This window comes from Gymnodraco acuticeps, unplaced genomic scaffold (genome assembly GCF_902827175.1).
Source record: "Gymnodraco acuticeps unplaced genomic scaffold, fGymAcu1.1, whole genome shotgun sequence".
NCBI classification, from domain to species: domain Eukaryota; kingdom Metazoa; phylum Chordata; class Actinopteri; order Perciformes; family Bathydraconidae; genus Gymnodraco; species Gymnodraco acuticeps.
In genome coordinates, this window is record NW_022990558.1 from 1,530,108 (window position 1) to 1,556,680 (window position 26,573).

General features: G+C 41.1%; 1 protein-coding gene across 3 annotated transcripts; it reads left to right on the forward strand.

Annotated features, from left to right (window-relative positions):
- The first annotated feature begins 3,530 nt into the window (after window positions 1–3,530).
- On the forward strand, window positions 3,531–26,573 carry LOC117553549 (trypsin-1-like). 3 transcript variants are annotated; one of them, XM_034227543.1, is made up of 7 exons: window positions 3,531–3,580; window positions 24,909–25,064; window positions 25,335–25,485; window positions 25,613–25,863; window positions 25,952–26,088; window positions 26,188–26,289; window positions 26,412–26,573. In XM_034227543.1, exons 2-7 carry the CDS (start codon window positions 25,025–25,027, stop codon window positions 26,457–26,459), a joined length of 729 nt encoding a protein of 242 aa, XP_034083434.1. In that variant the 5' UTR covers window positions 3,531–3,580; window positions 24,909–25,024; the 3' UTR covers window positions 26,460–26,573. The 3 variants fall into 3 exon arrangements, with proteins under 3 accessions (XP_034083434.1, XP_034083435.1, XP_034083433.1); XM_034227544.1 differs by lacking the exon at window positions 3,531–3,580 and adding an exon at window positions 9,614–9,656; XM_034227542.1 differs by lacking the exon at window positions 3,531–3,580 and adding an exon at window positions 18,007–18,200.

Sequence of the window (26,573 nt, forward strand, 5' to 3'; positions counted from 1 at the left end):
ACGTTTTCGCCCCCTGACTGATCCTGATTTATTGACAAATTATAATACTTTTCATTTTACAAAAGGCAGGAACTCATTCGCAAATTGTACGTGTCGCCAATTGTCGTTTAAAATGTTAGTTTCGGTTCTGCTTGTCGATTCCTAAAGAAAAAGCCATCTCGTCTCGCTTTCTGTACAGTTAGACGGGGGGGGTGGGGCGGGAGGAAGTGTAGCACCAGTGCAGGTTGGGAAGCAAAACTAGTAGAACAAATAACACTTGTCCGGTACAGGGAGGATAGAAGAGGGGCAAGGAAAGGATCGGAAACAAAAATAAAGAGGAGGGAAAGAGTTAAATAGAAGATGAGGAGAGACGAGAGAGATAGAAGGAGAAGAGATAGAGGGAAAGGTGAAGAGAAGAGGAGAGGAGAGAGAGAGAAAGAGAGAGAGAGAGACGAGAGAGAGAGACCAGAGACACAACGAGATGAGAGAGATAGAGAGAGAGTGAGAGGAGAGAGAGAGATAGATCTATTTATCATATAATCTATACTATATATCTATATTCTCTCTACCTCTCTCTCTCTAATACTCTCTATCTATCTCTCTCTTCTCTCTCTCTCTCTCTCTCTCTTCTCTCCTACTCTCTCTCCTCTCTCTCTCTCTCCTCCTCTCTCTCTCTCTCTCTCTCTTCTCTTTTCTCTCTCTCCTCTCTCCTCTCTCTTCTCTCTCAGCGTTTAGTCATTTGTTGTAAATTGACGCCATTTCCTTTATGAAGTAAAGACGCCTCCCTGTCGGGTCCCTGCGCTGTCCTCACATCCTCGGACCCCCAGACTCGGAGGAGCACAGGGATGTCAGTATTGTTTATGAAGCAGGGTATAGAAAGTAGCTACATTATTGAAATTAAAATACTATTTATATTCTTTTACAAACAGTGAGCAGGCTAAATAAATGCGTGCAGGCGTCTTTGAGTTGTAAAAAAGCGCTAGGCCTATAGGCTATAAATATAATGTATTATTAGGTTATGTCCTATGTGTTGGACATGTGTGGTTGGACTCTGTCTCACAGGCAGGTTGCAGTGTAACATCAGAGGAGACTGGGCAAATTGTACATTCTCAAACTGCACCACTTAGAACTAACTAAACAATGCAGAGATTATTTTTATATAATTGTATTCAATAACTGTAAGAAATTCAACAGTATGAAGTGATTTGTAAATAGGAATACAGATTTGACTTAATGTTTTCAGAAATATATTTTTCTCCCAGTTTGTCATGGCACTTATTTTGACCTTCTCAAAGAACCGGAACCGAAAATAACCGGAATCGAAAAGCAGAACCGGAATCGTTCAAATCCAAACGATACCCAACCCTTTGTGTGATGCAGTAAAATCTTACCGCTCACTTACGTTAGCGGTGTCATAAAAACCGTGGGAAAATGTAAAATACGATGGCGAAGAAGAAGATTCCAGTGGCCCCAATTTTTGTCCATTCTGGACAAGTGAAAAATGTATTCGGACAAGTAAATTGCCAAACTCACTTGTCCATGGACAAGTACTCTCTAAAAACTTTTTCTCACACTGACTTGAGTATTTCCATTGTATGCTACTTTGTACTTCTACTCCACTACAATTCAGAGGTCAATCGTGTACTTTTACTCCACAACATTTATTTAGTAACTTTAGTTACTTGTGGATGAATGATGTGGATGAATGATGTGAAATATAATCAGCTCTTAAGTCAGACTTTAGTTACACCTGGAGTAAATCCACAAGCTACAGATGTAGCACCTCATTTCGGACAGTTTGAAACGCGAGGGCCGTGATTGGTACGTGATCTGCCCCAGGCCCGGCTCCAGGATTAAATGACTGAGGGGGCTGTTAAAAAATCAGAGGGGGCGATTTTTTTTTCACAACAACAAAAAATACTGGCAATGTAATGAATTGACACACCGAGCTTTTTTCCTTCTCACTGCTCTACAATCTCTTTGCTTCTTTATTTTTTATTCTGGATTTACCCCTCTCATTCTGTTATTTTCCTCTGATCTTTAATAATAGATAGTACATTATTAGATGGCTGCACTTTGGTTAACAGACTAACATTGATTTCCTCAATTTATAAATGGACAGGCTCTGTAATTATACCATAACCTTTTCTCCTCTATCCCTTAACTCGTCTTCCTATACAGATTTACTTACTTACTATCTACTCTAGTCAGGTCAGGATTAAAGAAACATTAATCTGGTTGATTTTTTATTTTCAGGATTGAATGTTCAAATCAAGGCCTAAAACCTGGCATTCCATAAGAAAGTGACTAATATATAAACCAAATGTAATATTGGATCAAATACTACACCAAATGGACAGACACAGATTAAAAATACAAATAAAGTCCCCTGATTTGTCTCTAGAGTCTAACTGCCATGAGAAAAATCAAATCAATGTTCCAAAATCCGTCACTAGATGTCGCTCATTGTACCAATACGGTTGATATAATACATAACATATTATTATTATAGTAAAAGAGCTCGCTTTGGCAAAAACCTGATCCATACAGGCAGCCCTAAATAATAACAAGTAACCATCATGTGTGGTGCTATCTGTAGTTGTCTTATTTTTTGTTGATGTCATATTGTTTTCACCAGGGCCGGCCCTTGGCATAGGCGAATGCATCAACTCATCGGGGGCGCCGAAAATTGGGGAGAAAAATTACATCATGTATTTTTTAGCTGCCCGGATTATAACAGACAAAGACTCATTCTGAAAACTGCACTGGAACAACATAACATCAAGGACATGGATTTCAAGTCAATATACGAAAGTAAATCAAGAAATGAAGTAAACAAGCTGATCTTCAAGTTCCTCAAAAACACTGGTCGGAGGACAAGGATTTAATATAAACATTTAATAAATCAACAGTAGGTGGCGATATATGCTCCAAGTGGAAGCGATTCGCCATTAAAGAAAAAAGAAGAAGAAGACGAAGTAGTAGAAGAAGAAATACCCTAACGCTACAAACAGGCACAACACTGTTACTCTGTTTTTACTGACATATAACATTTGATTTCACCTTGCTCTATTTTTTTTAACGCACGTTCAAAAACGGGAATATTTTTCGTGAGTTTCAACCGGGTACCAGCCACCGAAAACGGGGATTCTACCCGGAAAACGGGGACGTTTTGGTCAACCATCCGACTGTGTTTACATCTGCACACACGCTAACATTAAGACTACAAGCTCACTTGGGGTTGAGGCTTTTTTACACGTTGCTTGACTGCCTGCCCACATATCTGATCTAAACATAGTAACGTGTAATGGGGAAAATAATTATTTAAAGTTATTTAATAATTGTGACATTTATTGTACTTTTTGATGGATGAATGATGCTCAAAGTGAGGGGGCAAAGAATACAACTGAGGGGGCAATGCCCCCTTTTGCCCCCTCATGGCGCCGGGCCCGATCTGCCCTCGCTCAAAAACCTCCAGCTTGACTTGAGACCGCCCCCGTGATAAATAAATGTAATTATTATGAAGCCAGCTGCAATGGATCATTGATCCACCAGGGGATGCAGTGGGGTTCCATGCACACTGGAGCTCATGCGAAATAAAGTAAGATACAGTACGCTGGATGGATGTACAGCGGAACTTTGTTAAGATCCATATGTCACGGATATCATATTCTGTGCTAAATAAGAGACATGTAATCATTTACAAAACATCACCATGTTGTTGTTTAACAAAATAATGTTGTTTAGTCGAAAAAAACGAACCGGAGGAAATACAGCCCGGCTCTCAATTTTTTATCCTAATTTAATCATCATCTTCACCACGATCATTTATGTTTATGTTCGCCGAATTGACATGAAATCACTGACACAAATGAATATACTGTATTCAACTTCATTAAAACGTTATTAACGTGCCTAAACTCAGTAATTCACTAACAATATTTATATTTTAATGGAGCCTCGTCGGCAGATCAGGATCCCGACGCGTACACCCAAATTATCCCGTTTATGGCCACATTCTCAACAAAGTAACGACATGACTCCCAATATTAATTGAAATGGTTTTATGGATTTATAAAATGTTTTTATTGATTTAAAAAAAGAGTTGTATGTATTGATTTAAATTGACATGCATCCGCTAAGAAAAATAGTCCGATGTCACCGTTTTTTAAACAGTCGAATGAAATGGCAGCTCAGCTGTGTATTTACAAAACTAATGGCCCATCAACCACAGCTCTCTCCCCCCTCCCCCCCTGATCTTTCTTCTCCAGCAGCTAAATTAACTTTAGCAGACTTGTGTTCCTCCATGTTTCGTTGTTATTGTTTCACTGAGCGGACCCGCAAAAAAATTTCAAACGCTCCCGTTTTTGGTCCATCTGCGGCGGTAATAGGTTTTGTGCGCTGTGATAATTCGGCTGTTCCTTTAGTAGCCTAATGAATATTAAATGTTGTGAGGAAATCTTTCCACCAATAATTCCAATAAGTAATCCAAAATGTATTCACTTCAGGTTTACGAAAGTATAACTGTAAGATACTTTAATATTTTATTGAAACAAAGTTAGGCTACATTGCACACACATCACACAAATTGACCCGATTGGCGGTTCTAGTGTTAAATAAACTCACTAATTAATGAAACCAGTTCAATACGCATTATTCTTATTCTTATCATTCTTTGTGAGCGCAGAAATAGTCTTAAAATCAGACCTGTTTTTTAAATGAAATCTGACGGCAGGCAGTTAGCTCTGATCACGATGATAAATGCGCCACACCTAATCACTGGCCATTTAGCCACAGAGCTCCCTCTATACCAGGGGTGCCCACACTTTTTGGGCTGGTGAGCTACTTTTGAAATGACCAGCTCACCGAGGTCTACCAACCAAAAATAAAATCCCAAATTGCAAGGGTTGCTGAATAACACATTTTATTTATACATGGGATAACTACAACAGGGCTGCAACAAACGACTCATTTGATAATCGATTAATCTATCGATTAATGAAACGACTAATCGACTATTCAGACTATTACTGTATGCCTTGCACAATTTCTCAAACGCTCTTATTTAGCCATCAACTTTTAGATTTAGCTTGAGGTTGTTTTAGGCATGTGGAAACTAACAAGACAATAAAGATGAATACTTGATTCAAAAATACATATTATTAAATTAACAAATTGTTTACAAAATTAACATTGCTTTTTATTTAAATAAAATAAATAATATTTCGCATCAAAAGAAACAACAATGTTTTAACAAATCGTATTAAATAATCTTATGACAGAACTGTAAACAGAATAGCTGAAACTTTAACTAAATAAAGAGTAACTCAGTTTCCTCTAATCATTAACTCCATGTTTGTATCATGAGTTAACTCCGTGTGGTGCTGCTAGCATACATAACACCTGACGTGGAAACGTTACTCGTGGATGGGGCTGCAGAGCTGCTAGAAAGACAGTCGAACCCGCTGCTTTCCTCCGTCTGGATGTGGAGCGCTTTTGATAAATGTTTCGACACATTGCTCGTGTTACCGCCCTCACATGCTGAACTCTCTTGGCAAGGCGCATTGTCCTCCTCAAGACGGGTAACATAGCAGCCGCGTGTGTGTAAACTGCCCCGCCCCCTCGCGCACAGACGGGGGAGAGAGAGATCTCGTCTGGATTGGAAAGGTCGAAAATACACCGACCATAGACGCATTTGTTTGTCTTTTTGCATGTTAGAAACGAGTTGGCGACACTAAGACTGCGAGATAATATTTGTGTAGCAATAATACATGACCTTTCTCTTTCTCAACTCGCTCCTCGGAGGGAAGTCGCTGTCATATGCCTTGTGAACACTCCGATAATGCCTCTCCACGTTACCTTTCTTTGGCAGAGCGACGCTTGCTTTACAAATAAGGCAAATAACCTTTGAATGTGACATCACAAACAAATATTCTTCCTCCCATTCTGGGTGGAAGTGGTTTGTCTTTAGCTTCTTGCTCGGTCCCGCACTCATTTGGTTGTTTGTCTCTTGTTAGTCTCTTTAACTTAATTTGAGTTTTCCCGCACTTGACTGATTTTGTATCGCTTTGCATTCTGGGTTAACAGACTGGAAAGCGATAGGTCGCTTTTTCTGTCAATCAAGTAAACTCCTGAATTAAGTGGCAGGGAGGCCAAGGGAGGAGGGATCAAAACCTGTTTTGTCTATTTTAACGGAACAGGATTTTTTTCTTTAAGAATGACTCGCGATCTACTAGCATTGCCCCCGCGGGCGACCGGTCGCCCGCGGTCGACGTACTGGGCACCTCTGCTCTATACAAATCAAACTGTAGACGGTGTGAAAGCATCTATTGTTTTAAATAATGGTCGGAATTTGACCTGTGAGACTTCTGAATTACCGTGGGACAGCACATTCTAAACTAAAATGTTCAATCAATAAAGTAACATCTTATCTTAATAATTTCTTCACATATTAATAATAGCCTAATGATAAAGACGAAATCAACACACGGCAATTCAAAGTGCTTTACAAAAAATGAAAGACATTAAGAAAATGGCATTTAAAATCAGTCATTAAAAAGAAAAGATAATAAAATAAACATTAAAAGAAAAAAATACATGGATAAAAGTTACAGTGCAGTTTAATATGTGAATAGTTCAATTAAAAGCAGCGACAAAAAGAAAAGTCTTCAGCCTGGATTTAAAAGTAGTCAGAGTTGCAGCGGACCTGCAGGTTTCTGGGAGTTTGTTCCAGATACAATAACTGAACGCTGCTTTACCATGTTTAGTTCTGACTCTGGGGACAGAAAGCTGACCAGTCCCTGAAGACCTGAGAGATCTGGATGGTTCATAATTTAGCAGGAGGTCAGAAATGTATTTTGGGCCTAAACCATTCAGTGCTTTATAAACCAGCAGCAGTATTTTGAAATATATTCTTTGACACACAGGAAGCCAGTGTAAAGACTTCAGAACTGGAGTGATGTGATCCACTTTCTTAGTGTTAGTGAGGACTCGAGCAGTGGCGTTCTGAATCAGCTGCAGCTTTCTAATAGATTTTTTAGTGAGACCTGTGAAGACACCATTACAGTAGTCCAGTCTACTGAAGATAAAAGCATGGACAAGTTTTTCCAAATCCTGCTGTGACATTAGTCTTTTAATCCTAGATATATTCTTTAGGTGATAGTAGGCTGATTTAGTAACTGTTTTAATGTGACTGTTGAAACTCAGGTCAGAGTCCATGACTACACCTAGATTTCTGGCTTTATCTGTTGTTTTGAACATTGCACACTGAAGCTCAGTGCTAACTTTTATACGTTCTGCCTTCGCTCCAAAAACCATTACCTCAGTTTTATCTTTGTTTAATTGGAGAAAGGTCTGACACATCCAGTCATTGATTTGTTCAATGCACTTACTCAGTGTTTGAATTGGAGCATAGTCTCCTGGTGAAATTGTTACGTAAATTTGTGTGTCATCTGCATAGCTATGGTAACTTATTTTGTTGTTTTTCATTATCTGAGCCAGTGGTAGCATGTAGATGTTAAAAAAGAAGAGGCCCCAAGATGGAGCCTTGAGGAACCCCACATGTCATATTTGTCAACTCAGATGTGTATTTACCTATAGAAACAAAGTTGTTTCTGTCCTTTAAATAGGATTCAAACCAATTCAGAACTGTTTCCGAAAGTCCCACCCAGTTTTCCAGTCGGTCTAGTAATATGCTGTGGTCAACAGTGTCAAACGCAGCACTGAGATCTAATAATACTAACACTGAAGTTCTGCCACTGTCTGTGTTTAAGTGGATGTCATTAAAGACCTTTACAAGAGCAGTCTCAGTGCTGTGGTTTGGACGAAAGCCTGACTGGAACACATCAAAACAGTTATTTAAATGCAAGAAATTACTCAACTATTGAAAAACAACTTTTTCAATGATTTTACCTAGAAATGGGAGGTTTGATATGGGCCTGTAATTGTTCATTACTGAAGCATCTAGATTATTCTTTTTTAAGAGCGGTTTAATGACTACAGTTTTCAGGGCCTGTGGAAAAATACCTGAGTGAAGAGATTTGTTTACTATATGAAGTAGATCTGAGGCCATGCAAGGCAAAACATCTTTGAAAAGTCCTTTTTGAATAATATCAAGGCAGCAGGAGGAGGATTTCAGAAGTTGTATAATGTCCTCTAGGTTTTTATCATTAATCTGATGGAATTGTGTCATGGTGTTTGAATTGATGTTAAGTGGACACAGAGACAACACATTTGCTGTTCCTGATGCAGAGGCACTGACTGCTTGTCTGATTTTCTGAATTTTGTCAGTGAAAAAGGAGGCAAAATCATTGCACGCCCTGGTGGATAGAAATTCAGAGGCTACTGACACTGGGGGGTTAGTTAGTCTGTCGACGGTAGCAAACAAGGCACGTGCGTTGTTTTTGTTTTTGGTAATGATGTCAGAGAAGAACGATTGTCGTGCGTTTTTCAATTCCAAATTATAAAGGCCAAGTATCTCTTTATAGATTTCAAAGTGAACCTGGAGATTTGTTTTTCGCCACCTACGTTCAGCTTTTTGACACTGTCTTTTTTCTGCTCTCACGGTCATGGCCTTTCTCCATGGAGATATTTTCTTCCCAGTCACTTCCTTTACCTTAGTTGGAGCAATGGCATCTATAACATTTTGAATTTTTGAATTAAAATGATCTACTAGCTCATTTACTGAGATGTTAGCAGGGGCAAGTGTGGAAGGAAAATTCTGAGTAAACATTTCCCTAGTATTTTCAGTTAAATATCGCTTTGTGGTTACCTCTTTTTGAACATTTTTGTGAACAGAAATAGAGCTCTCAAAGAAAACACAGGAATGGTCAGAGAGTGCAACATCAGTCACCACAACCTTAGAGATATTCAGACCCTTTGAGATAATTAAGTCCAGAGTGTGCCCCTTATTGTGCGTGGGCTCCGTCACATGCTGAGTCAGTCCATAGCTATCGAGAACACAAAACAGTTATTTTGCCCCTCTGTCCTGGGGGTTGTCAACATGGATGTTAAAATCACCAACAATGACTAGACGGTCAAAGTCAATACACACTATAGACAGCAGTTCAGTAAAGTCATCAAAAAAGCTTGCACAGTATTTGGGTGGTCTATAGATATTTAGGAACAGAGCTCGAGAGGAGCATTTCAGCTGAAGGGCCACATATTCAAAAGAATCAAAGTTCCCATAAGATGTCTTCCTGCATTGAAGGGAATCATTGAACAGAATAGCAACTCCACCCCCTTTCTTATGCATTCTTTCCTGACTCATAAAACTAAAGTTGGGAGGTGTTGATTCGATAAGAACAGCTGCACTGTTATTTTGTTCAATCCAAGTTTCTGTTAAAAACATAAAATCGAGATTGTGCTCAGTGATAAAATCATTGATTAAAAATGTTTTTCCTGCCAAAGACCTGACATTTAATAAAGCTAGTTTAAGTTTGTTAAACACACTATCAGTCATGTTTTTTGTAACAAGCTGTGGCTGACATGGAATTACTGCTAAATTAGATACACTCACACAAACGTTTGAGCGCTTCCTGTATCCAAGATGATTCACCGCTCTTAATCTATTACCTATCAACAGATATCGGCAAAGCTATAGGCAGGCAGGGCCCTGGCATGTCCTGGAAAGAGTTGAGAGTGCCATACGCCCTTGAGCCTGGACCCAGCACATATCAGTAAGAGTTTGTTGCATTTTGTACACACACATCCTTATCAGGCTTCGGAGACTGCAGATGCTTTCTTGATGAAGACGGGGGAGATGGTGCGCGTCTCTGCTTCAGTGATTTTGGTGGGCGTCGTTGAGGAGCGGGGGTAAAGGACATGCTGCCAGCCCTGCGTATCGCCTTAGTTTGGTTATTGAACTCCAGAAAGGAATCGGTGCCAGCCCTGCGTGTCGCCTTCATGCGGTCATCGAACTCCAGGGGGGTGGGCGAGGGTGAAAGGGTGAGCGGAGAGTAGAGAGAGCTGGGGGATGAATGAAGAGTATCCTCAAAGGCGTTGACAGGGGGGGGGGGGGGGGGTGACGGGCAGTGGAGACTCCTCCATGTGTCTCATAGAACATTCCTCAGGCGGGTGCAGTGATAATTCCTCAGGGTTTTCTTGTTTGTTTGTTTGTTTGTAGCCTTTATTTAACCAGGTGAAAGCCCCTTGAGATCAAAAGATCTCTTTTTCAAGGGTGACCTGCAGGACATTAGTTACACATGTAACTTAAAAACAACAGAACAACAATAAGGATGACATACAACATAATGTACAGGGTACAGTTTACAAACTCTATTTACAGAGACAGGTACCATGAGTATCAAACAGCATGTCACCCAGCCGAGTTTTAAAATGATGCAGGGGAACCAAAGTGCTCAGTTTTAAACATGTTTGCAGACTGTTCCAATTTAGTGGAGCTGCACAACTAAAATCTTTCTTCCCTAAGACAGTCCTAGCACTTGGCACATTTAATAAAACAACATCATGAGATCTCAGGCAATATGTACTTTCAATTCGTCGAGAGATCAGAGAGCAGATATAAAAAGGTAGTTTACCCAACATGGCTTTGTAAATGAACATGTACCAATGACTGAGCCTCCGTACAGTTAGTGAAGGCAGACCTGCCTTGGCATACAGGGTACAGTGATGAGTAAGTGCTTTACAGTTAGTAACAAATCTCAGGGCACTGTGATAGGCGGCATCTAACTTATCCAGGCAATGGGCAGGTGCATTCATATAGATCAAATCACCATAGTCCAGCACAGGTAAAAAGGTCACAGTGACTAGCCTTTTCCTGGCTTCAAAAGAGAAACAGGACTTGTTTCTGAAAAAGAAACCTAGTCTAACCCTCAGCTTTTTAAGCAGGTTATTGACATGAAGTTTAAAAGTAAGACAATCATCAAGCCAGATACCTAGGTATTTATAACTGGTAACCACTTCAAGTACTTGTCCTTGCATAGTAACAATATCCAAAACAGGCTCTGGTGTCTTTTTAGCTTTTGAAAATAGCATTACCTTGGTTTTATCAACATTTAAAATAAGCTTAAGTTCAGCAAGCTGAGTCTGAATTATGTTAAAAACAGCCTGTAATTTAACACCAGCCTCCTTAATGGAGGGACCTGCACAATACATCACGGTATCATCAGCATAAAAATGTAAAGTAGCTTCATCCACATTTTCACCTAAACTGTTGATATATATGGAGAATAAAAGTGGACCTAAAACAGAACCTTGAGGAACACCATTAGCAATGTTTAACCACTCAGAAGACAGCCCATCAAAGTGAACACATTGGGACCTTTCAGAGAGGTAGTTCACAAACCAACCTGCATGGCTGGATATGCCGATACTGAGTAGCCTCTGCTTTAAGATGCGATGATCGACGGTATCAAACGCTTTGGAAAGGTCAATAAATAGAGCTGCACAACTCTGCTTAGTGTCTAAAATACTCGTAATGTCATTCACCACTTTCATTGTGGCAGTGATGGTGCTGTGTTGTTTTCTGAAGCCTGACTGATGTTTAGACAGGATATAATTTTTACATAAAAACTCCTTTACCTGTTCACTCACTAGGCGTTCGAGCACCTTCGCCAGAACTGACAATTTAGAGATTGGCCTATAGTTATTTAAAATAGTTGCCTCCCCTCCTTTTAGTAAAGGCAAGACATAAGCTGACTTCCATACTTTTGGAATTGCATTTGTGCTGAGGGAGAGGTTAAAAAGAGTAGTAAGAGGAAGAGCAATAAAATCTGCAGCTATCTTTAAAAAGAAAGGTTCTACGTTGTCCGGGCCAGCCGGTTTCTTAGGATCTAGCTTAGATAAGGCTTCATGAACAACATTGACAGTAAAAGGAGTAAAACTGAAAGGGTTTTCCAGACCACATTGTTCAGAGTCACGGATTGGGGTGTTCACAGAAGCAGAGTTAGTCACAGAATCAAACATAGAACCGCAGGACACAAAATGCTCATTAAAGCAATTTAACATAGTGGCCCTGTCCGATATAGTGCCAGATGCTGTGGTAAGGCACGGAGGTAGCTCATTACGGATCTCACCGGTGGATATCGATTTTATTGCTTTCCAAAATTTCCTAGGATTATTTAGGTTTTCTGTGGTAACTGACAAATAGTACTTCGACTTTGCACTTTTGACATTTGAAGTGAAGCTATTCCTTAGCTACCTAAAACGCAGCCACTCTACCTCTGAGCCTGATTGCCTTTGCCCAGGCCTTGTTTCTCTCATGATGTACGCAGGGGTGCATGTCTATCAATGATCTCCATAAAACCAAGATGAAAATAAGACCATGCGGTTTCCACATCAGCACACAGATCGATTTTACCCCAATCAAAATCAAACAGATCATGCACAAAACCCTGCTCCACAAAATGTTTGATGTCTCTCTTAATGATAATGCGAGGTTTAACCTTTTGGACCTTAGTGTCCCTAATTGTGGCTACAACACAGTGATCGCTCAGATCATTTGCAAATACTCCCACAGATGAATATTTATGGGGAACATTAGTTAAAATGAGATCAATTAGGGAGGATTTATTAGGGGACTTAATATTTGGGCGAGTAGGACTGTCAACAATCTGAGTAACATTCAAAGAGATACAAAGGTTTTTTAAATCCTCTGACACTGCAGTTAACCAGTCCCAGTTAAAATCTCCAAGTAGCACTATTTCCTTGTAGTATAGTTGTGATAAAAGCTTTGCTAGTGAAGACAAGGAGTCTTTGACAGCTGAGGGGGGTCTGTAACAACTCACTACCATGACCTGTTGACCCTTTGCCACTTCTATATTTATGGCTAAAAATTCAAATTGGTTACTGATCGATTTGGAAACTAATGTGGTTACACTGAACTTATTCTTAACATAAATGGCAACGCCACCACCTTTATTAGGCCGGTCGGTACGATACACATTAAAACCATTTAAGGCAATGTCAGACTCAGAGGCCAAAATAGATTTGTTTAGCCATGTTTCTGATAAGACAATGACGTCAGCGTCAGTCGATTTTGCCCAGATACGGACAAAATCTAGTTTACCTAACAGACTGCGCACATTCAAGTGGATGAAACCCAACCCAGACCTAGCTTTAAAATCAGCAGGAGTAGCGATCTGACTACTACTACTGGGCGGACCAGGGTTAGGTTGTACATTTCCTGACAGTAATAACAACAACAAAACCAGGCATCTTTTCCTCTTAAACGACACAAATACATTGTCATCTAATTTAGAAACACCGGAAAAGTCTGCGAGAGTGTGATTAGAGCTTAAGAAGCAGTCCTGAAGAACCATCATCGCAGGAAAACAAAAAAGACAAACATATTTTGTCGAGCAGATTGACTGTGACAAGGCAACCGGTAATTGTTTGAGCAACACATCCGAACCTTTGCAGGGGATGCCCACTGCGGGTGGCAGAACAGACCTGACTCCAGTAGTCTTCTCAGAATGACTAGAGATCTTCTCATAGTCCAAAACAGTTAACAGGCACAGTAGAATCCCGATATGGGCCATTTTCCCAGACCAGCACACACTATCCGCGATGTTCCTGGAGCAAAATCAGCACAGCAGCAAAGGACAGGCGAAAACAGCAGCGTGGAAGTGCTCCGGTCCCTCCGTGGTATCCCCGGGGTGAAAGCAGGCCTCTGCAACAGCAGAACCAGGACAGGTGGAAAGCAGGCCCCAGCGGTGGTAAAATCCTCCTCCGCACAGCAGCACACGCCCGGTGGAAGCAGGCCAAGCCCGAAGCGTGGATCCACTCCGTCTCTCCGCGACGACTCCGGGGTAAAAACCTCTCCAGTACAGCCGTATTCTACAGGTGGGAGCAGGCCTCCGTAGATCGCAGATCGCAGGCAGCAAACAGGTGGAGCCGCTCCGTCTCTTTGCGACGTCTCCGGAGGAAAAACACCTCAGTACAGCCGCACTCGACAGGTGGGAGTAGGCCTCCACAGTTCGCAGACAACTAAAACTACTACTTGTATAAGCAGGGATGGCTAAAAGTTTGTAAGCAGGAGAGCTAGATGCTGCTAGATGCTAACAGATGCTAACAGATGCCAGATGCTAACACGTAAGTGCGAGCCTGTAGAAATTGCGACTGCCTCCAATGTAGATCCAAGAGATATGATAATTAGGGTTGTTATTTCAGGCAGTACTTTCTGCGCGATGTGTTGTGTCTTTCTCCTGTTTTGATTCCTTTTGCCGCTTGTCCTTGGCAGAGGGAACAGATTGATGACGCAGTTAGTTGAATATGTTGGAGATAAACAATTTCACTCCTGATTTGTTCAGACAAACTCCATTTGCCTTGAAAAGTTGTCTGCGATCCCAGAAAAAGTTAAAATTGTCAATAAAATGGACAGAATGGTCAGTACAGACAGTTGAAAGCCAGGTGTTCAGTGCAAACAATATGCTGAATCTCTCCACTCCTCTTCTGACTGGCGGTAGAGGGCCACTGATGAACACCTCTGCATTTAGAGAGCTGGCAGTTTCCAACAAACATTTAAAGTCTTTTTTCAGCACTTCTGACTGTTGTTTCACAACATAATTTGTTCCAATGTGCAGTACCACATTCTTCACAGTCGGATGTTCAGCCCCAATATGCAGGATCTTCTCAGCCAAGTCAGAGACCACATCCTTGGGAAAACAGAGTACTTTGGTGTTGTTCTTACTACACAGACCTTTTACATCTCTTACAGCAGAGTCACCCACAATCAGAGTTTCAGGCCCAGTCGTTAGCTTTCCCTCTAGCCTTTTACTTTTGGAGTAGCTATTGGTCCTTACCCTGCTGTGTGAAGAGGACGGGTTATCCAGGTCATCAGAAAGAGATCTCCGGCTCTCGGTCAGCGGAGCGTATCTGTTCTGGATTGGCACACTTGGTGGTTTAGGAGTATTGTTTGTAATTCTCCCTTTAGCAGCTGTCCACGGCTGTTTAGGGGTTGAAGAGGCGCTCTTCCTGGGTGATAACAATGCAGGCCAGCCAGTCGCAGAGCGCTGGGCTCTGCCTGTTATCCATCCTCCCAAATCCCATGGAAATGATTTACTCTTAGGCTTTGCACCCAGAGAGTTTCAGGGAGGACTACCACTTGTAGATTTATTACCCGGTACACAGCCCTCCTGTTCCTTGGAATCCTTGTAGCTGCTAACTAGCTGTGAGTTAGCCTACCCATTTCCATGATTTTGCAACACTGGTAAAGTGGTGTCATTCCCACAACATAGTCCATTCACTTCCACGTTAACTTCCAACCGTTGCATTTTAATTTCCAACACAGCCATCTTCTGTATAAGTTTGTGGATGTCATCTGTAGAGAACGGAGGCATTTTGCTACCAACTAGCTTAAGCTAAATAGCATGCAGTAGCCTACCAGGCTTTAGCTGTTGCTAGGCCACGCTACTGTAAGACTGAGGTCGTCGTAAAAATGTTGAAATATGGCTGAAACCCTCCGTCTATTTACAAAGATGAACTGTCCCAGTGATAAGTTAATGTCCAGGAGCCGCTGCTCGAAGTTTTCAGAGAATAAGAATAGGAAAATCAGCATAAAAAGTAAGCAGAGGCAAGAGCAAGCAGAAAAAGCGTCTGCACTGTAAGAAAGATAAGCAGTTAAAAGTTGTAGGCAGGAAGCTGTAAACTGGAGTCCGAAATGAGGTGCTACATCAGTACCCTGCAGTACACAAATACCTCATTCACACCAACGCAACTCCGGTTCAAGCTCCGTGCTAGAGCTTTTCAGGTTCAGAACCGGTTCTTCGGTTTAGCTCCGGCTCTTTTCACACTGCCCAGAGTCCGACTGGTGCTGCGTCATTGCGTCATCGTTTGCGTCATGACGTAACCGATTGCGTGCCTGCTTCATAAAGCCAAACCGTGCGGAAACCCCTCACAGCTGACACCGACAACAACAACAATGGCCAATTGTGCTCCAGCTTCCTCTGTACCTCTTCGGAAGACCAGATTCCCAGTAGGTAGCTGGTTTCTTCAGTGGACCACTGCTGCTTGTTAAGTTTCTCCATCGTTGTGTACAAACTGGATAAAATGCCGGCTTTTTGTTGTTGTTCAGGAGTTGAGCCCGCCCCTGCCCCCGGCTCGACGTAAGCGTGACGTATGTGGTGCTTTTGCTCTGGCCGGACAATTTTTTGGTGCTCGAAATGAACCGGATTCCGGAGCTAAGGCTACTCCGCTGCGGTGTGAACAGGAAAACCCGGTGCTTTTCAAGCTCCAGCTCCGAACCGGCCCTGAAACACCGTTGGTGTGAATGAGGTAAAAGTTATTCAAACTAGCTGCACCTTTACCAGCTTTGAGAACACTTTAATGATCAATCATTAGAAAACATATCATATATATTATTCTGAAATGGACCAATCTGCACAAAGACTACTTTTACTTTTGGTACTTTAATTATATTTTTATGCTAAAACGTTTGTACTTTTATTTGAGTAACATTTTGATTGCAAGACTTTTACTTGTAACAGACATTTACTTAAGAACAAGATCTGAGTACTTGGGGATCACGTGATGCAGCGAAGCTAGGTAGACGCTAGCCCAGGGGCTCTCCATCCTAATTCAATTTAAAACCTTTAAAAACACCCAAACCCACTTTTAATCTGGTCGGACGAATGCAGCATGGACTTGAGATCAGGGAGCAAACAACAACATTCAGCTGATAAGCAAATTCTGACGTCTATAGAGGAAATTGCTCCCGAGACTTGTGAGCAAGAAGTTTGTGTAATGGCGGCGGCGGCACAACAACACCTGAGCGGAGGAGACTCACTTATCCTTCAAGAGATTAGAAACGGCAATCAAGCTCTCTCCAGTAAACTCGACTCCAAAACCGCAGAAATTAATCAGTCTATCTCCGGACTGAAATCTATGCTGGATAAGTTGAGCTCCCGGGTAACCGAAGCAGAAGACCGTATTGGCACGGCGGTGGACCAGCTGGTGGACCTGGACTCTCGTGTTGTCAAGTTAAGAAAAGAAAATGACTTTTTAATGGAGAACCAGCTTGAGAACCACAGCCGACGCAATAATATACGTGTCATTAATCTCGGGGAAAGCTGCGAGGGAAACGATCCTGTAAACTTTTTTGTTAACTGGATCCCAGCCACCTTGGGACAAGAGCATTTTACCGAGCCCCTGATAATAGAGCGGGCACATCGGGCTTTTGGACCCCGTCCTGTTCTGATACGGCTGCTCAAATGCCAAGACCGAGACAAGATCCTGCGCATTGCCGCACAGCGGTCCAGAGAAAATAAGGGTCCCATCAAGTACGACGGTAAGCCTGTGCTGTTTTTTCCCGACCTAAGCGCCAGCTTGGTGAAACGCAGAAAGGAGTATGACCGGGTTAAGACGGAGCTTCGATCCAGGGATATTCTGTTTGCCTTACTCCATCCTGCAACATTGAGGATCACGCTCCCCGATGGAGGGAGAAGATTCTTCCAAACACCAAAGGAGGCAGCGGCATTCCTGCGTGAGACTCCAGCAGGACCTAACCAGAAAGCTAACCATTAAAAGCTCACTCAGGAACTGCGAGATGGCGGGCAGACGTGGTGTGTTGGCAGCGGCTCTCTTTTACACACTCTTAACACATTTTCTGGGAGCCAAACACTCACATGAACGGGACTGCTTAGCTTCGATAAGTAGTCATACATCACAAAAACAGTTTGGACTTGGTCACCTCGTTTTGTTTACCACCTCTGTCCGCCCTGGCATGGGAATGCAGGGCCCAAACAAACAATTCACCAAAACGGATCAAAGAGGGGAATGACTCATCATTACTTTCTGTCTGCTGCTAGCCGGTGATGTTCATCAATGCCCTGGCCCAATGATCCACACTGAACTTGCGGCTAAACTACCAACTGACTCAGTTACAGCATGTAACTAGCCTATCTTACAGATACAAACTGCTGTCACAAACGCTGTACTTATAATGTCTGATTACCCACCTAATTTCCATACCTGCTCCTCGGATGTCTCTGGGAGTATATCGACTGCAAACGCCACTCAACCGATATCACAGGCCGGGCCTGATCTGACTGGTGTGGAGGAAGAGGGAGAGCCGTGGTCGCTGAAACTGTGTGCATCCTCGCTAACCCCCGAGGTCGCACGGCAACAACAACTCCATTACACGGATGACTCCCGAATCTCCACGCCACGGGCGATCGTTATCCAGCCCCCGGGCAGCGCACAACCAGTTGATCTCAAACCAACAAACTCCATCCTTCCTATCAACACTCTCTGCGACGGTCCAGGTAAGCGTGGGCCAATCCAGAACTCACTCACAACAAGAGTTGGCGCCGCTCGACGGAAAGCCGCAGGATTAAATCCAGCAATTAAAAAATTGCGAAAACACAATTTATTTCAGACGGTGAACAATGCCAGAGTGCTGTGGGACCATAATGCAAAACCCAGTGGTCTGCTGGGGGCTCACTTGAATATCCGCAGTCTTGTACCCAAAAGTGATCAGATAAAACATCTCTTAACAGACTCTAACTTGGACTATTTATGTTTGTCAGAGACTTGGTTAAATAAAAACTCCCCATCCTCAGCCATACATATTCCTGGCTACAATGTTTTTAGGAAAGATAGAGCTGTGGGCAGGGGTGGGGGGTTACTGTTTTATATCAAAGACCACATATCATGTAATGAGGTTCAATGCTCTGCTGAGAATGAGCTTGAGCATATCTGTCTTAATGTTAGCCTGTCACCACAGATGTCTTTCATTCTCATTGGAGTGTATAGACCACCATCTGCAAAAGCAATTTTTTTTGACAAATTACAAAAAATGCTTAGAGAATGCAGTTCTGCCAAGGAAATAATATTAATGGGTGACTTCAATGTTAACTGGGAGGACAAAGCAAGTAATAAGGCACTAGAACGGGTATCTAATCAATTTGATCTCACACAATTAATTAAGGGGCCTACTAGAATAACCACATCCTCAAAAACCCAGATTGACCTGATTTTCAGCAACAAACCTGAAAGGGTGACAAAAACCTACAATATTATCACTGGTCTGTCTGACCACAACCTAACTCTCATAGCCAGAAAGCTCACTAAATCCCGCTTCCATTTGAAACCCAGTACAAAATCTTACCAATTAAGAATACCCAAGAGTGATATTGATGAATTTGACAGGGAAATTAAAAACATTAACTGGAGCCAAATGTTATCAGGTACAGACGTAGATACCAACACACATGCCCTTATGTCAACAATCCAAAAATATATCAAAACGATTCCTCAGGAAAAGCAAATCTAAGGCCAAAAATAAACATACCCTCCCCTGGATTAATAGTGACATCAGGAAATCAATGAAGGAGAGAGATAATGCTCTAAAGCACTCTCTTAAGTCAAATTTAGTGACTGACAGGCATATATTTGTGTCCTTACGAAACAGAGTTACAAAGGAAATCAGGGCAGCTAAATCCAACTTCTTTGTTAATCTCATTCATGAATCTAAGGGAAATCATAAACAAATCTGGGACTGTCTGCAGAACCTAACAGGGAAAGGGCATAACATAACAAAGCAGCTGGAGATCGGTAACAATGGAACCTTATGTAAGGGGCCAGCAGAAATAGCGGCTATTTTTAATAACCATTTTATTAATTCTGTGAGGCTGACTATAAACAGTCCCCAAATTGGTCAAATACATTCATCACCTATTGATTGTACACAGCCAGTCTTCTCCCTGACAGAGACTTCTGAATCAAAAGTTAATTCTATAATTTCTTCTTTAAACAATTCCAAATCAAAAGACACTTTTGGACTGGATTCTCTGTTTCTAAAGAAACATGCTACCACTCTCACAGGGACAATTACCAAAATAATTAACACCTCTTTTAGGGAGAGAAAATTCCCAAAAGACTGGAAGTTAGCCATTGTTGTGCCAGTCCACAAATCCGGGGACACAACTGATGCAAACAACTATAGGCCCATTAGTATTTTACCTGTCATGTCTAAGATCTCTGAGAAATGTGTAGCTGAGCAATTGACTGGACATCTTAACAGTAGTCCTTTCACACTACACCCCATGCAATTCGGCTTCCGAGCCAATCATTCCACTGAGACCGTAAATTGTTTCCTTGTGGAAAATATTAAATAAAAAATGGACAAAGGAGGCATTGTTGGAGCAATCTTCTTAGATCTTAAGAAAGCTTTTGATACAGTCAATCATCAAGTACTCATTCACAAAATGTCCTATTTTAATTTCTCACCCAGTGCAATAGACTGGATGAGCTCCGATCTGTCAGACAGAGTTCAGTGTGTAAGGGTAAGTGGCGAGACATCACCACCCCTGAGGAATGAACTGGGTGTACCCCAGGGATCTATCCTGGGCCCACCCAATTCTATTCAGCCTTTATATAAATGACTTGCCATCAGTGTGCACTGGATGTGAGGTGCAAATGTATGCTGATGACACTGTCATTTATGTCCATGCAAAAACCAAGGCCCAAGCTGCGGCCAAATTAAATGATGCAATGGTTCATGTAAATCAATGGCTTACTGACTCACACCTATATCTGAATGTTAAGAAGACAGTCTGTATGTTTTTTAGCAAGACCAACACTGTATCACACTGTGAACCCACGGTCTATGTGTCTGGGGAGGTCATTCAAACAGTTACACATTTTAAATATCTAGGCATTATCCTTGACACTACTTTATCCTTCAAAAAACAAGTGAGAAAGGTAATGCAAATAACTAAATACAATTTAGCAAACTTTAGATATATAAGGAACTGTTTGACAACACCTGTAGCAAAACTTTACATGACTGCCATGATCCTTCCCCACCTAACATACTGTATGAGCAGCTGGACCCAGGCGAATAGCACAACCTTAAGGCCTATCCTGTCACTTTACAAACAAGCTCTCAAAGTTTTGGACAGAAAACCTAAGCTATACCACCATTGCAAAATCCTGGACAAACATAACCTGCTCAGCTGGGGAAATATTTTAAAACACACTGATGCATGTCTCATTTTTAAAATTCTAAACGGCAAGGCACCCCCACCACTCTGCACTTTTATACAGCAGAAAAACTCAAACGGCAGAACCACAAGGTCTGCCCTAAGAGGGGACTGTGTAGACCCTCTTAGGTCCAGCTCCTTTGGCAAACACTGTTTCTCTGTGAGGGCACCTACACTCTGGAACACAACACCAATACAGATAAGGAATAACACCTCCTATCATACATTTAACCACAATCATAAGAACTGGCTTTTAAACAATCAAAAATGTGAACACTTTTAACTGTATCAAGGTATGATGATATTTCATCTGTGTGTTTGTTCCTCTCTATTGTTGTACTGCTGTTCCTATTTATTGTTGTACTGCTATTTATTTATTGTTGTACTGCTGGTGTCTGCTGTACTCTATTTAATTATGTTTTTATTTTCTAGTCTTGTTGTGGTCATTTAACATCTTGCCAAGGACAACAGTTGAAAATTAGCCTGCTGGCTAATACTGGCTCATTTACAGCAATGTGGATTAATGTGCACTGTCCTTTAAACAAATAAACAAACAAACAAACAAACAAACCTCAACGGAAATAACAGTTGTTTGAAAATCAGTCGGGCAACCGTAGTTCCCACGAGTTGCTGTGTCTTCATGTTTAAACTGTCGTCACTATTGGTATATTAAAGACATTCTAGATAATACAAGTGATGACAGCATTCAAAGTTTACATTTGTTAGACTGGTTTCATAGATACCGTATAAGGTCATTTCAAACGGGTTTTTTCTTTTTTCCTTTTCTTCAGAGTTTGTGAACACTTTGTTTCACTCAATATTGGATCATTTGATATGATAATCATTTTTTCAGACAGAGCCCTGGGATTAGTGAGATGTTTACTGTACTAGCCAGACATGTCACGCTTGTTAAGTGCAAGGTGCACATCCCAATTTGATAGTGTAGATGGTGCCGGATGTTCAGGAGTAGGCACTTCGGGGGTTTTTCTTTTTCCTTTTTTGTTTCTATTTTCAGTGCATTATCTTACTTTTTGCCACTTTACTGCGGGAGATACATTTACACTTACATGGTGACTTCACAAAGAGGCCGTAATACCATGATCATTGTATACTCTTATTGTTGATGAACAGAGCAGTGACATTTGTTAGCTTTAATGTGAATGGACTAAACGGACCGGTTAAAAGGAAAAGAGTCTTGACACACCTGAAAAAACTGAAAATTGATATTGCTTTCATACAAGAAACCCATCTTACCGCACAGGAGCATAATAAACTGAGGAGAGACTGGGTAGGACATGTAGTTTCATCATCCTTTAACACCAAAGCCAGGGGAGTAGCTATTTTAATAAATAAAAACATTCCAGTGACGATTGAAGAAACTATTATTGATCCATCAGGCCGATATGTATTAGTTCATTGTCAGATTTACTCAGAACCCTGGACACTTTTAAACTTATATGCACCCAACCATGATGATGCATCCTTTATTCAAGATATCTTTCTTAAGGTGTCAGGGGGACGACAAAACATACTGGTAGGGGGTGATTTTAATTTGTGCCTGGATCCTATTCTGGATAAGTCATCCTTGGCAGTATCTAAATCAAAAGCTGCCAAAAACACCCTGGCATTTATGAAAGATCTAAATTTGACAGATGTTTGGAGACGGATGCACCCTCAAAGCAGAGACTACTCTTTCTATTCCTGTCCCCATAAGTCTCATACTAGGATCGACCTTTTTCTCTTATCAACGCAGCTAGTTCATAGAGCATTGGAATCTGAATATTTATCTAGGACCCTGTCTGATCATTCTCCTCTCTATTTTGATGCCAGAAAAAACAACTAACTCATATAGATGGCGACTGAACCCTACCCTTCTTCAAAAACCAGATGTTTGCATGTTTATTAGGGACCAGATAAAGCTATTCTGCGAGACTAACTGTCCTTCCTCCCCCAATAGTTTTATATTATGGGACTTAAAGCTTATTTAAGGGGACAAATAATCTCTTATACAAAAGGTATTAAAAAGAAATATATGGCAGAAATAGAAAAACTGGAAACGGATATTTTGAAATTGGAAAAGGAGTTTCAACAATCTGGGTCCAAGGTATTACACCAATCGCTGTTAAACATGAAGCTCAAATACAATACGCTGCACACTTATAACATTGAAAAAGCCATTTTAAGAACTAAACAAAGGTATTATGAATTGGGAGAGAAGGCACATCAAATTCTGTCCTGGCAACTGAGGAAAGAGGAAAGCTCAAGAACAATTAACGCAATTCAAACTGAAGCAGCTTCAGTGTCACATAACCCGGTAGAAATTAATGACACATTTAAACAGTTTTATGCAAATTTATACACATCGGAATCACCAGAAGATCTGACTAAAATTGATGAATTCCTGTCCACTATTGACTTGCCAAAGCTTGATCAGGAAGACCAAAATAAACTTGATCTTCCCTACACTCAGAAAGAAATTGAAAAGGCTTTGTGCTCATTGCAATCTAATAAATCGCCGGGGGAAGATGGTTTCCCACCAGAATTTTACAGAGAATTTAAGGATTTACTCACCATGGATGTAATTAACTTAGCATCAAAAACTCAAACTCTGCCTGAATCATTCTCTACTGCCATAATCACTGTGATCCACAAACAATTTAAATTCGGAATTTCCCGAAATCTGCACCGCAAGACGATTTGAGTGTGTGTGTCTTTTCGGTTCTTGATTTCAGTTCTTTGAGAGGGTAAAAATAAGTCCCATGCCAATTTCACTGGGAGTAAAAATATATTAATGAAAACATTTAGTCAAAATCCGTATTTATATTTACAAATCAAATCACTTCGTACTGTTTATTTTGGTTGCTGTTATTGAATACAATTATTTAAAAATCATATCTGCATTGTTTTTGCATTCACAAGTTAGTTCTAAGTGGTGTGATTTGAGAATTTACAGTCCCCCAGTCTCCTGTTTTTTTTAATATATATTTTTCTACGTTTTTCATACATTATATAATTACACCGTAGTTTTATGTTATGACAATAAATCTTTGAATCTTAAATCATGATTTTTCAAGGTAGCCACACATCATATCTGAATTTAGCTGTTCAGTAACAAATGTTGAGAAACCCACAGCTGTGAGATAATGTCCATACGTCTAAATATAGAGGGGACCTGTGTACCTATGCAATCTCACCAAAGAAACACGGGCCAACTTTAAGAGGTTTGTATAAGAAATAAAGTAAGAATCACGCATTGTGAAAAAAGCTCCAAAGCAGGCTTGCATTTAAATATTTGATGTTTTTATAAACGATAAGTTTTATAAACTCGAGCTAAATAAAACTCCATATACTGCTTAGTAGCAATAATATAATAATTCTGAGAAATTCCAGATTATAGGTAAATATAATGTGATGGTTTAATATGTAACCCTTCTCTGTCATGGTGGTAGTCAAGATAAAAGCCACCCACATGAATAAAACAATAAATTGGGCTATGAGTGTTAAACATATGTCATCGGTGGCCATTAGAAAAGGTGTGATAATAATGTAGTCATAAAGAATTTATACTAACGACATTAGATTATGTTTTTATTATAGTATTGTTCTTTTTTTCTGCATTTTCGACACTTGCTGTTCTCTTAGGAACTCATAACTAAATAACCTTCCAACGATTACATTGTGTAAAAATGTAAGATCATATAAAAAATATGTTTGACGTGTAGTGTTGATTCTGTTTTCTTCAAGTTGTATTTTGTTGGTCGAACGCACTTATTGTAAGTCGCTTTGGATAAAAGCGTCAGCTAAATGCAATGTAATGTAATGTAGTGTCATAAATTAATAAATAATAAAAGGACCCAATATAACCTATACTTTCCCTTTTAATTTTCCAAATCTTGCTGACAAGAAAACCATCCTTACTTGTACAATCAAAAGTGTTTTTTACGTAATCCTGGAAATGAATCACCTAACTCCAATTTCCCGCTACAGAGATTGGCTCCTTGCTGACCAATGAGGAAGGCTGGACAGCAGGGCAGCCCTCCTGACTGAGGATATAAACCAGGTCTGCAGGTGAAGGCTATCATCGACAGAATCACACAGCAACCATGATGTCTCTGGTCTTCATTCTGCTCATCGGAGCTGCCTGTGAGTGTGAAGCTCCTATCCAGCCGATTGCCTTCCTCTCTGCTGACAGTCTGTGGGCCTTTATCCCAAAACTTAGTTCAGAATAACCAGAGCATGTGCCTAAAGCCAAGGTTTTTAATTAGAGAACATCTGATTGATCTTTAACCACCCAAAGTTCTCAAATGAACAATGCGCAGTTGTTCTACATTCAAATAGATATCTGTTCTATTGTAACTTTTCTTAAAGAGCAGAATCAAACAACTAACTTGATGCTGATGTGTGTTTTCTCAGTTGCCACGGAGGAGGACAAGATTGTCGGAGGGAAGGAGTGCACTCCCCACTCCCAGCCCCATCAGGTGTCTCTGAACTCTGGCTACCACTTCTGTGGAGGCTCCCTGGTCAACGAGAACTGGGTGGTGTCTGCTGCTCACTGCTACAAGTCGTAAGCACATTCCTCATGTTTTCCAGGATCATAGGATTGATTTACTAACCCGTGGGGCATGCACATTATTTTGATGAACAGTTGTCTGTATTTTGTAACTAATCAAGTCATTTCCATTTGCTTTTAGCCGCGTGGAGGTTCGTATGGGAGAGCACCACATCAGGGTCACCGAGGGAAACGAGCAGTTCATCAGCTCCTCCCGTGTCATCCGTCACCCCAACTACAGCTCCTACAACATCGACAATGACATCATGCTGATCAAGCTAAGCAAGCCCGCCACCCTCAACCAGTACGTGAAGCCTGTGGCTCTACCCAGCAGCTGTGCCCGCGCTGGCACCATGTGCACCGTCTCCGGCTGGGGAAGCACCCAGAGCTCCTGTGAGTAACACCCACATTTTAACAGCTGGAGCTAAGCTTTATTTTTGTGTCATTTGTGCTATTCTAACCCTGTTTTACTAAATTACAGCTGCTGACGGCAACAAGCTGCAGTGCCTGAACATCCCCATCCTGTCCGACAGGGACTGTGATAACTCTTACCCCGGTCAGATCACCGATGCCATGTTCTGCGCTGGATACCTGGAGGGAGGCAAGGACTCTTGCCAGGTGTGTAACAAAACAACTCTCTCCTTTTCCTATACCAATGCATCTTAGTTGCCAATACAGAATATTTGGGAATTTCTTCACAAATGAATTCTCTCTCAGGGAGACTCTGGTGGACCCGTCGTGTGCAACGGTGAGCTGCAGGGTGTTGTGTCCTGGGGCTACGGATGTGCTCAGAAGGACAACCCCGGTGTCTATGCCAAGGTAAACCAAAAAGATTTCTACAATAGACAATATGAAACTTATATTTCACAATGAGCATCCCCAGTAAAAATGTATCATATTTGCTAGTTTTCTAACAAACCTCCTCGTGTCTCCATTCACAGGTCTGCCTCTTTAACGATTGGCTGGAGACAACCATGGCCAACTATTAAGTCTGATTCTGCGATCACCATCTTACTCTGCTGCCTTTCTTCCATCCTTCTAACTCCACTGTTGTTGTTGAGTTTTGATTAATTGCATTCATTTTTTATCTGAGTCAATAAAGT

Excerpts from the sequence above, each read along its gene's own strand:
- LOC117553549 (XM_034227543.1), top strand. The coding sequence starts at position 25,025 with ATGATGTCTCTGGTCTTCATTCTGCTCATCGGAGCTGCCT. Across the intron at positions 25,486-25,612 it reads GCTGCTCACTGCTACAAGTC|CCGCGTGGAGGTTCGTATGG; the intron begins GTAAGCACATTC and ends ATTTGCTTTTAG. Across the intron at positions 26,089-26,187 it reads GAGGCAAGGACTCTTGCCAG|GGAGACTCTGGTGGACCCGT; the intron begins GTGTGTAACAAA and ends ATTCTCTCTCAG.